General features: G+C 31.1%; 1 protein-coding gene across 1 annotated transcript; it reads left to right on the plus strand.

Annotated features, from left to right (window-relative positions):
• Positions 1 to 879: 879 nt before the first annotated feature.
• Positions 880 to 9,374, plus strand: LOC106708374. The gene is made up of 6 exons (XM_045680922.1): positions 880 to 1,016; positions 5,301 to 5,458; positions 5,930 to 6,146; positions 6,582 to 6,709; positions 7,632 to 7,812; positions 8,872 to 9,374. The coding sequence occupies exons 1-6, from the start codon at positions 968 to 970 to the stop codon at positions 8,922 to 8,924; spliced, it is 786 nt and encodes a 261-aa protein (XP_045536878.1). The 5' UTR covers positions 880 to 967; the 3' UTR covers positions 8,925 to 9,374.
• Positions 9,375 to 12,264: the final 2,890 nt, after the last annotated feature.

Genomic DNA, 12,264 nt, shown 5'->3' on the forward strand with positions numbered 1-12,264 from the left:
TTATATATCAAAAATTGATATAAACTTTGTCAGTAATTGGACTTAAATGGGGTCAAACTTTTCGCATATCAGTGAAACTAGAAATTTATGTGGGACCACTTACGTGAAGTTAGTAATAGCTTTCTGCTAAATTTGTTTCTGCGCAAATTGAAACTTTCAGATTTTAATTTATGATTCTGCTTGTGTTTTGCTGTTGTACAAAACATTGTCTAATAATAGGCAATGTATTAACCTTGAAAACTTCAAGCAGAGAAGGGGGCAAACGAGCATCGGGAACACCAAGGTGTTCATCGACGCACATGGATATCTGCAATACCAGAGGAATCGCAAATACGTTGCCGGCCTTTGAGATGGTGATACGCTCGCTTCTTGAAGGACCCTAAGTCGTAGCGGTTTGGAAATACCGCCGAGGACAGACCATTCCACAACGCGGCGGTACGCGCAAACCGCACGGTTGTGAATAGCCAGCCATTGAGATGGTGTGGATGGAACTTGGCGGTCTGTCGGGTCGTCCGATGTCGGAACTCGTCGGCAGGAATTGTTCCAAACAATTCTTTCTTTTGATGTTAAAAGCGGACTTGATACTCCGATCAGTTTAACCGGTTAAATTAAGAATGATAATATACGATTATGCATAAATAATTTTACAAGTTATTTATTTAAAAATGAATTAGACTGATGAATGATACCATAACAATAGTAGAGCCATTTGAGTTACATTTTTAATATGTTAATGTAAAATTTTTCCTAATACATTCTTATGACGATGTATATTAATTTATCTTAAAGGTCATCGGATTCACTTGTCAACTGCGCGCACGCATTTAAGAGAGCAATACGCTTAGGTTCCCTGCTGACTCTGTATCAGTTTAACAACAACTACGAGACAAGTAGGACGTTGTCTGTGCTCTGTTAAATTGTACTTTTCATTCATTTTGATTACAGACTGTGACATTATTGTTCTGTGATGGCATTGAAATATACTGTGACTTTAGGCTTGTTCGCGCTGTTTTTAGGTAAATTCTTTTGTGTTTTTCTTTTCGTTTTGGTTTGAATGGTACAATTTTAGATACAATATAATTGTTGATGTTTGATATTGTTTGGGCGATTAACATATAATTGTTTAACTTTTTTTTAAATTTTTATTTTAAATACTTATGTTGTTGAAATTCGTTTGTAATAATAACAACTATTGGGGCCTTGGTATTACTTACCGCATCCAAATGCGATTAAATATAAATAGTTGTTTTTCAAAGTCTCTGAGAAGGATTCCAATTAGCTCTTGTACTCTACATACAATTTGGCAATAAAAATATTAGAGACCAGCAGTAAGATTCGCACGTCTACGTTCTAAAAACAAACGCAGGCGATCGCTATAATGTAAAAGGTAATAAATCCAAGAAACATCTTAGAAATACATTGAATATGAAATAAAAGGTGATTAGATTTTCTCCCTTAACCTATAATTCTTTGTATCATCTATACAGAACCATTCTCCGGATATTAAAGCCCCAGTTAACCTTTAGTCTTGCATATTTTTCTCACAGCAAAATAGACTTGCAGATGCTGTTCTTAATCATAACCAATTGTTAGCAATTAGTTAATGGCCCAAGTGGTACTTGTGTAAGGGACGCCATAAATTTACTTATTGTTTTGAAGAGGACATTAAAACGTTGAATTGCTTTAATAAAATAAACGAATCTTTTGATCCTTGACGACTTAGTAAGAGCAGAAATGTTTTTTTTTTTGTAATAAGCTTTACTATTTCTGAGACCAAAATCTCTGTTTAAAACATATTGTTATCAATGTTTTGTCAAAGATAATGAGAGGGATGTGTATAAAGAGATTTTCGTTTCAGAAACCATCGGCTAGTCAAAATATTTTGAAAACACGCGAGATTTTTTTTTTGTTTTTAGATTAAGATTACATACTGGCTATTCTTATTTAATTTTTGATGAAAAAAAATCAGTTTTCGTCGGAAACGAACATGATAAAGATCTAGATATTCTTTACATGAAAACATTTCGTATAAACTTACACGTTTAGAGCACTTAAATAGGAAGAGGAAGATGTCGTTACTGGAATTAGGAACCTCCGGACAAAAGCTGTACACTTAAAAGATCTTGCCAAACGAAAAAATTAAACAAAGCGTTAATCAAAATATCAAAAATTGTTTTAAAAAGAAAAAATTGTACGTAAAGGTTTAACTATATATAAAATTCACGATAAATGTTTAAGAAAAAATAGTCTAAAACTAAATTTAACTACTATAATCAAGACGCGTACAATACTATCTGCATTTATACGGAATCCGGAAATTAAAAATAATTATAGTAAACTAAACAAAAGACTAATAGAAAAAGTAAATTCTGATGAAATGTCACTTTTGTTATGTATTAATGCATCTCTCGAAACATTCTTATTAATATTATGAATGCTAAAGTTTAGATGGATGGATCCTGGAAGTATCTTGATGAAATTCGGCACAGATGTAGAACATATTCTGAAAGAACACAAAAGCTTCTTAGGAAGTTTTTTTTTAAATTTCGCGTAGACGGAGTCACGGGCGACAGCTAGTATAAAATATTCCTTAAAATGATTACTTCTAAGCAATTGTATTTCATATTAATTTATTCTAGTAACAAAGGTTCATTGCCATCTTACGATGCGGGATCGTATTACTATGTGTGTACATCGGTAATTGCTCTTCGTTCTCTTAATTATAATAACGACAAGCGTATCCAATCTCAAAGTCACAAAGATTTTAATGGAGCAATTTCTAACCGTGGTTTTCATCTGCCGAGATGCCTGTTAAAACATATTTTTTCTAAGACTCTAAAGTTAATAAAAAACAATATTCCTTGGAACCAGGATCTCTTTTGATTAAGTTTTCCCTTTCATTGATTCCAGTTACTGTTATATCTGAATTTATTGGATTTTGCTATTCCATTTTACAAATACTAACTCTTTTGAAATGAATATAAAAAATAAAACTAGTAGCTTCTGCAGTTAGTTATAATCCTTAGTGGCCTGCTCGTCTATCACTCGCATTTGAAAATATGTTTTAAAATAAATTAACTGTCAACACAACAATTGTACAGTCATATTTCTTCCGCCCCTCAAGATCTCTGCTATCAGAAGAGGCGACGTCCTAAATATGCTACATTAAAGTATCAAGGCGCGCACGACCGTCCAATTGAGCATATTAACTGTCCTCATGAGTTTTGAGCATCAAGCGATATGAGTATAGCGTGACTACTTTGTTTCCAACGCTGATGTTACGGAGAAAATTCATTATGACTTACATCGCACATCATTTAAAAGCTTAAAAACAACTACATATACCATGATATGCGTAAAATACATTTAAAAGTAAACTACGAGATCAAAAGATAATTCCTAATTATGTTAAGATTAATAAAAACTCAAAAAAATGTAACAGTATCCATACAAATTCGGTTATATCATCTCTGTTTTTGGGAAAAAGAACTTGTAACCATTAATTATACATTGTAAAGCAACCTATATAAAGTAAATACATAAGCTTTGAAACATTTATCGCTGTTATAGAAATGATTTGCATATTAAACAAGCCTAATGAAAGTGTTTTATTATCATTACAGTAATAAACGTATGACGCGCGCGTGTTTACGATTTATTGCGTACTCAAACAATTGTGTAAAAGATGGGACTCATTAGAGTGATCAAAATGGAGTACTTAAGTTACAGTAAAATTTAACGAGATATAACGGCTCATTCTCTTTTCAAATATTTGATTATATTTCTAACTAGCTGTCGCTCGTGACTCCGTCAACGCGGAATTCAAAAAAAAAACTTAATAAGCCTATGTGTTCTTCCAGACTTTCTTCTACATATGTGTCAAATTCCATCAAGATCCATTGAGCCGTTCCGGAGATACCTTCAAACAAACATCCATCCATCCATCTATCTAAACATTCGCATTTATGATATTAGTAAGATTAAGAAAATACGATTTATAAAGTGTGTATCATTTTTCCTAGCATATCAACTTAAAATTCAGTCATTTTAAATATAAAATTTAGTGATTTGCAAATTTAATTCGAAATTTTTCACATTATTGCTTACTGATTAAACTTACATTGCTAGTTTTTACTATGCAAAATATTGATTTTTCTTTGGAAAAACTAGAATTACACATTCAGCAGTTAAGTTTTGACAAAGTTAGTAAGGCGTTTGTTATTAAACTTTAACAAAACTTTAAATTATTTCGGACTACGCTTCAATAATGTATTCTACGCAAGATCGTCTCAATTAGGTATAAATAACAAAATATTTGTTTTGAAATTTGGGTGTTAAGGGTTTTTATTATTTATATTTTAGATTATTCTTGGAAATGAGCACACCTTTCTATTTTATCTAATTTTTTTTTAATTTGGAGGTTACATGAATAATTGTTACAAGAAATACTCTGCCTGGCATGTGTTTGCTATTACAGTAAATCTTACTAATATTATAAATGCGAATTTTTTGATGGATAGATGGATGGATGGATCGATCATTTTGGCATAGATGTAAAACATAGTCTGAAAGAACACATAGGTTACTAATTAATTTTTTAATCCCACGAGGACGAAGTCGTGTTCAACAGCTAGCTTTGTTTAAATTATAAATACTAAATTACGATATAAAAATAATTAAAGATACATGTTCTGCTATCTGTGTGAACTAATTACTAGTAGGTATATAAATTTTATTTCCATGTACTAAAAGGTAGCACTATTTTTTTTCTTTCATTTAACGTAGACGCAATGCAGTCGTTGTTTACACTATTTTATGACTTTATTTAAGTTAGTAAATTGGTTCGCGTGGTCACGAGTGGATTAAACAATTAATTATGTAAATGCGAAGGTATGAACAACAGTTTATAAGCATGGGTCACGCACGGGCGGCGCGGTGCAGTGGAAACGAACCTTAACGTGTGCTGGGTGTGTTGTCACATTAATTAAATGGGAATTACACTAAACAATGTGGAAAAATAACACCGACCAGCTACATATTAAATGTAAACAGGCGAATGTTAGGTATATAATTTAACAAGAAATAGGTAACTGTAGTTAAAGAAAACGTTCTGTTTGCATATGCTTGTAGCTGTTTATTTTAGGAAAATATTTTAAAACGACCAAATCTTACTCTCTTAAAGCATACATGCTTGAAGGTAAAGAAAGAAATGTTTCTAAAACTGTGCCACAAGTTATGTTATACAAATAAATGAAATGTTAAAAATGTGCAATTGTATATTTATATTGGTATCTTTCCAGAAGTAGCAACAGAAGGAATTCATTTAAATATTACGAGCGCTTGGAAGCCGGACTTCGGTTGGGAGGTGACGTGCATGTGGGAGACACCGCCCAATGATACTCTTCAGTCGGTGCGCTTGCAGAATAATGGGCAGCAGTTCATGATCTACAGACCTGAGGCAAGTTTTATTTCTACTGACTTGAGGCAAGTTTTGTTTTCACTAACCCGAGAAAAACATTTCTACTGGCCTAAGGCAACAACAACTATAACATACTCATACTCAGAAACTTTTTTTAATAATTATATTGTCAAATGCTGGTAGTATCTGGTTAGTAATTCTTGAGAATAGCGCGTTTAAACATACTTTTACGCTTTAGTATACTTCTGGGTTGTCACCCGGCATTTCGTCCGCGCGAAGTTAAAAGACTTAATTGTTAGCCTATGTGTTTTTCCAGATTATGTTCTATACCTAGGTGAAATTTTAACTAGATCTGTTTAGTTGTTCTGAAGATACGTAATAACAAACATCCATACATAAACTTTCGCATTTATAATATTAGTAAGATAGTTTAAAAATCACCTGTCACCAATTTAATTTGCAACTTACACATTACGTAACGGAAAATCTTATTAATACCTTATTCATCAGATACACGGAGCATCGAGAGTGGAAACGTTCAGAACACCAGGGAATGTGTTGAGCGTCGATTGTACATTAACCGCGACAAAGGGCCGCAAAGGGCGATGTGTCCTCACGATCGAGCCCTACCAGCCGCCCATGAGCGATTTCACGTACACGTGTGAAGTGTCCGGAGAGAGGCCGACGTTCATGATTGAGAGGATGGATTACATTGTTAAAACCATTGGTGAATAATTTTAATATACAAATTGTGATCAAAACAAACCTATAGCTCTTTTATAAAATAAACTATAGTAGGTATTATACTAGAGTTTGTCGAATAAATTGACTATGTAACTTTATTTGATGCAGTCTTAAGTTATAAATGTTTGTGCTGAAATCCTTGCTTAAAGTCTGTCAAACGTTTTGTTTGCACATAGGATCAAAACATGTTCTAGACTTTTTAACACTAAGAAAACAATTTAATTTACACTTGTAAACCCAATTATTCATATTTAATCGTGGTCAAAACAACTTGTTTTTCGCCAGAAAAAAATCTTAACATAAACTCTCAAGACTTTCATCCTTAATAAAGTAAGCAATAACAGTTTGTCTACAAATTGCAGTTAATTTCATTTTAAAATTGTTTATTTTACTTAAGTATCTGTACATTTCCATGTAGTGCCACCTGCCAGTGCCAAATTAGAATACAAGAAGTACGATGAAGTTTCTCCTGGACGTGTTATGATAAACTGCACATCTTCCGGTTTGCCAGCGCCGAACTTGCAGTGGACTGTTGCTGACGCTAAGGTAAACAGCATACAAAAGTGCAGAACTAACATTGCATAATGATTTTTTTATGTTCTCGTGTATACAAGTAAATTGGGTTCGCAAAATACATTTCTATCCGGCGTCGTAATCTGTAGTCGTTGATAAGTTTTTATTCCAAATTAGTAATTTTTTACTATTGTCTTTACAATCATTATTCAAAAGCCTTTTCTAAAAGAGAGTGGTATTAGATATAATGCTTTATATATTAAACATGATCAATTTAGATCATTTTGTCGAGTACAAATGTAAAATTATATACACAAAAGGTCTTAATTTATACCTAGCCTCAAAATGATTAAAATTCAGATAGCAAAATACTTTTAGCATACGCGGGTACGAATTTGTCGGATGTAATGTATCAGATAAAGCGTTTTAAATTAAACGTAACGTTCACGAGTGGCGTTAGGGTTGCCTTTTATCATTACTTTCTGCTCCCTAATTTATTTTCTCACAAACCATTTATCAAAGCTTGTATTTGTATGGCATATTATTGTGACGTGGGACATTTGATAAAAAGTATATTCCGGATTAGTAATACTGTCATATTAAATTCTTGATATCATCAAATAATTTGTACGAATTTTTGTGTTTTTTCTCTGAAATTCACTTGAAAAACAAATAGCTTTGGAAACGAGTACACTTTCGATTGTTGTAACTAATGACTCTTCGATTTTAATCAGAACTGTATCAATTTAGGTCAAAAGTAGAATAAAAATCATGATTTCAGAATTTGTATTTTTCATTTGATCTTTGTGTATGTACAAATTAGGTACTTTTTCTACGTACTTGGACTTTCTGAAGATCTAATTTAGTTATTTTGGGTATGGAAAACTACGCTAACGATTTCTATCACACCGTTTGTTGCCTACCTTTTAACTCAGCTTACAATAATTGTTGACAGGTTCAAGCTGACTTTACTGGAAGATTCTGGAACAGGACAACAAAGTTATGGCATGTTTGGTCTTTCTTTGCATACACTAGAGCAGATCCATCTACAACGGTCACATGTAGTCCTGAAGTATTAACCCATGAAGAGCTTCTTAAAGGAACACCAGCTACATTCAGTTCTGCAAGTCTAATAGGTATTTTTTTGTTTGTCCTCAAGCACATTTTAAACGATCAAAAATTTTTTTTTTTTCATAGTATGCTGGAAAATGCGGACAAAACCATGTACAAATACTTTGTACATATTGTTTAATGATTATTTTGATCATAGAAATATGACAAAAAATTTGATAACAGCAACACTCTGTGGACGTCTTACCGTGGGTTTCTAAGTCCAAAATTTCCGTTTAAAACATATTGTTATCTCTGTTTTGTTGATTATAATGGGATGAGGATATGTTTAATACAGATATTTTGGACTCAGAATCCACGGCTACTACTTAACGATTTTTTAAGACAAAAAAAAACTAATATTTCTGAAATATACCTTTTTATTCACATTAGCTTTTTACTTTGAAAGCTCATTTAGATAAAACAAAATCTTATGTTAAAATCATGTTTCGTGAAATTATCGTTAATTTATCTTAAATACTAGTTGCTAACGTTTTATTCTACTCGTCGCATTTTCGTACTCGACGTTAAATTACCAGAAAATCGTTGACGAGACAAGCTTGAGATTTGTAGTAATTTGCGGTAATTAAATAATTTCACAGAATGTACTTTTAGGTTTTCAATTTGATAACGTAATTTCACTTAAAGTTATAGAATTTATAAAGATATTATCTCGTGTTATTTTTTTATAAAATTTGCTCTATAGGGCAAAGCAGATGATTTTATTTTTTCAGAAACATTTTTCCTGGGCTAAATGAAATATTAGATTTATCGAATCTTAAGTAGAATAACACACATAAAAAATCAGTCGAATTGATAACCTCCTTCTTTTTGAAGTCGGCTAAAAAAGAAAAAAATAAAGGTATATTGATCAGTTCGCTATTTTAAATTATTATGAAACAAGAGAACGTCATGGTGTACATTTCACCATGAATTTTTGCTGTTATAAAATTTTTACAATAACATATCGCCCCTCCAAGGAATAAAGTTACATCTTATATGGACATATTACAGAGGTGGTCAACTAGGCAACCGGTTCTATGTATGTTTCAACAGTGATAACCCAGTTATATTTTTCTTTTCAGATTCAACCAAAACTATGATAGTGCTGTTTACAATTGTGACTCTTCTTCGGTGACGTTTGATTTATGAATAAAGGAAGTGATACTTAAATGAAACAAGACATATGTTTTAGGTTATATTTCGGCATAATATCGTTATGAACGAACTTTATATTACAATGCTGCGGTTACACTTATTAAATACCCGTAATATGTAAATAGCATGTATATATTCCAAACGACGAAAAGACGTGTAAGATATATCTTCAAATGTAAAGCCTGTCGTACACAAGGCAATGTAAATCGCCGAAACTAATATTGTATGTAGCTCCGTACACACTACGTTGAAGCGTCGACATGTCTGTACAGTAAAGGCATAGCGACTATATGTCAACAGCCAGATTTACTCCGCCATCTTAAAAATTGCAGTCTTTTCTCACGACGATCTTGATAAATAGGTCGCGAGCGACTGTCTTTGGCGATGACCCATGTTATTGTATTGCGTAAATTGTTTGGCGATTGAAATCGCTGGGGGAGGGAAGATTTATGTTACCTTGTGGACGAAAGACCTAACTCTTTTCGTCGGATGGATCGTTTAGTAAAATTTAAATATAGAACTATACAATAAAAGCTTTGAATGACACTAGCATACTATATGTATGGAACCTTAAGAAATGGATGGCCAAATTCGTTTAGCGATTGATAAATTATTTTACAATATTATTATTATTAATTGGCGATATTCCTTACATTATTAACTTATTCAATATGTTATAAACTATAGTTCTGTTGAAGTATGCGATGTACTCAGAAAGCTCCAGTGTAACCGCAGCTTAAGAGTTTGTTTGAGTGTTGGCAACACTGCATTTTTTTGTTGGCTAGTAAACTGACATGCCTCTATTTCGTTTTTCAAATATGATGAACACTAACTTTTGTGGCATTAAATCATGTTATGTACTTTTCATATTAAAAATCGTATAATTATTCTACCTTTTATTGGCAAAAAAATAGTACTTTGTAAATACGCTTTCTGGTTCCGAAGTAAAATCTGCCGCCAGACTATGCAGTGTTGCCAACATAATTAGAAAATCTTAAATTGCGTTCAATTCATTAAAGAGATTCTTAAAATCGCAGCAAAATAAAAGATTTTCATTTTAAATTTTGTAATTTTATTATTTTAATGTTCATATTATTATTGTTTCCACAAAATCAATATTTGATATATTTCATGGTGTTGAAAATTCAAAGTTTTTAATAAATTTAACTAATAGTTTAACATGGACAAAAATTGTGAATAAATAATTGTTTCTTTGTAGAATATTTTAGTTACCAAGAGTGCGAGATTTTAAAATATTAATGCATTTATTTTATTATAGTATAGGTGACTTTAAATGTAAATAATAAAAATTATTTTGGACGAATGAGATGAAATCGTTTGATTTTTTTTTTCTTAAAAATAAAATAACATTACATATTCATATGTCTTTAAAACTAAAATACATTTCAATAGGAATTGTGACTAGACATTTCAGCAAGGAGTTGTAATCCAAGATTACCATTACTCATAGTTAAATGATGTGGCTATTGTTCATATCAATTTAACTCAATAATAAAACTTAAGAAGGTAGAATTTTTTTTTTTTTACTATCCACCTTGAAATTTTCAATTTAATCAATTGATAAGGATAACCAGGACGCTATTAATGATTCTTTACCCAAATAAATCGGCTAATGTTAACTATCACAGTACCTTCCTCAATTTATTTTCTCTTTTTCCTTCTTCTATTCTCTAGGCTTGTTAAAGAATGCACAAATCTTTATATTGATGTGACCCTGTCTATTCTGACGTTGAATGTCTTTGGAATAGAGGCAAACATTTTTTGTTCTTATTACAAACGTAGAATAGACACATATTAATTTTATATATTGATACGATTGTTAACGATGAAGCGACGCAATGGGGATATTTTTTTTTTGATTCTATGGATTTATTGGTGTTACTTGAAAAAAAAAAATGCCTTTCTACCGAAAGCCAAAAATTGGTCGGTAGGATGACCAGTCTAACAGAAAACATCGATTGATTCATAAATAGTAAAATTTCAAGCAGCAAGTTTGTGCATTCTTTTAAACAGTAGGCGGATCCGCTATTACATTCAAACTGCCGGTGTACAATCAGTCTCTTTTACTTGAAAAACCTTTTTAATTTACTTTCAAATTTTACTGTATTTTTTACCTTTATATACTACTTTGACGTAAAATCTTTTAAAAAAAAAACGTTAAGTAACATTTAAGTTTCTTAAAAGAAAAAAATTGTGCGTTCTTATGAAATAAAAAGGGTCCACAGATTAAACATCTAATTTCTACATGATATTGTACAACATTTTAGTATGGATGGATTCCAAATAAGATTTTCTACAATATATTGTAATAAAGCGTTAAAAATTAACACTAATTACTAATACTGCGTATTTTTGTTATGAATCTCAATTTATATTTAATTTTGAATAGCTATCTAGTTCCAATATACGGCAAGTTTTATTTAAATAGTTTAAAAACCTTAATATTTGAGCTTACTTAACTACGAAGTTTCATATACATTGATATAATTGCCTAGATTTAATTATTACACGAACAATTCAAGACTTTTAAATGTATGAAAAATTACGTATAGTTACACACAGTTATCTGACCCGGTGAGTTAGTTGTCAAAAAATGTGGAAATAATTTGAAAATATCAAGATAGTTAGAGTCTGACAAAGATGTTTTATCTCTTTATGGCATTGATTGGCTTACGTGATAATAAATTTTAATTTCACTTATACTCACTAAGCCAGATAAATATGTCGCACTATATAAGTTTATTAGTGGGAAACATATTATATATAAAATATAAATACATTCAAGTAGACATTCATATATAAGAAGGATAATATCACGTTATAATTCAAATAATAGAATTACTTCTAAAAGATATATTTATATATATTTATGGAAATTGTCTAAAGAACTACGTACTTTAAGTTACTTTATCAAGTTACATAATTGAATACAAATGCTATTGCTTAGATTACACATGAGATGTTTTTACATTATGTTACATAACATACATAAATATATGAAATAACTAATTCAGAAATGTTTGTAACTAGTTTACTTGAGTTTTACTAAGTATATAGAGTATAACTAGAACCACTAAAAGCACTATCCAAGTATGTACTATCATATGTGACTAGACATAAATATATAAACTGGCTAACCGTGGGTTTCTAAAACTATAATCTCCGTTTAAAACTTATTATTATCTCTGTTTTGTCAAAAATAATGACATGGGTGACGATATATTTTAGACAGAGATTTTGGTCTCAGAAAAACACAGTTAATCAGCCGAACAGTCTTTAACTAAATGAAAGTAATTTTA

This window comes from Papilio machaon, chromosome 14 (genome assembly GCF_912999745.1).
Source record: "Papilio machaon chromosome 14, ilPapMach1.1, whole genome shotgun sequence".
NCBI lineage: Eukaryota > Metazoa > Arthropoda > Insecta > Lepidoptera > Papilionidae > Papilio > Papilio machaon.

What these genes read in the sequence shown, in the direction of transcription:
- LOC106708374 (XM_045680922.1), top strand. Translation starts at nt 968, where the DNA reads ATGGCATTGAAATATACTGTGACTTTAGGCTTGTTCGCGCTGTTTTTA. An exon ending in CTTGTTCGCGCTGTTTTTAG is followed by an intron (nt 1,017 to 5,300) that starts GTAAATTCTTTT and finishes GTATCTTTCCAG; the next exon opens with AAGTAGCAACAGAAGGAATT. An exon ending in GGACTGTTGCTGACGCTAAG is followed by an intron (nt 6,710 to 7,631) that starts GTAAACAGCATA and finishes AATTGTTGACAG; the next exon opens with GTTCAAGCTGACTTTACTGG.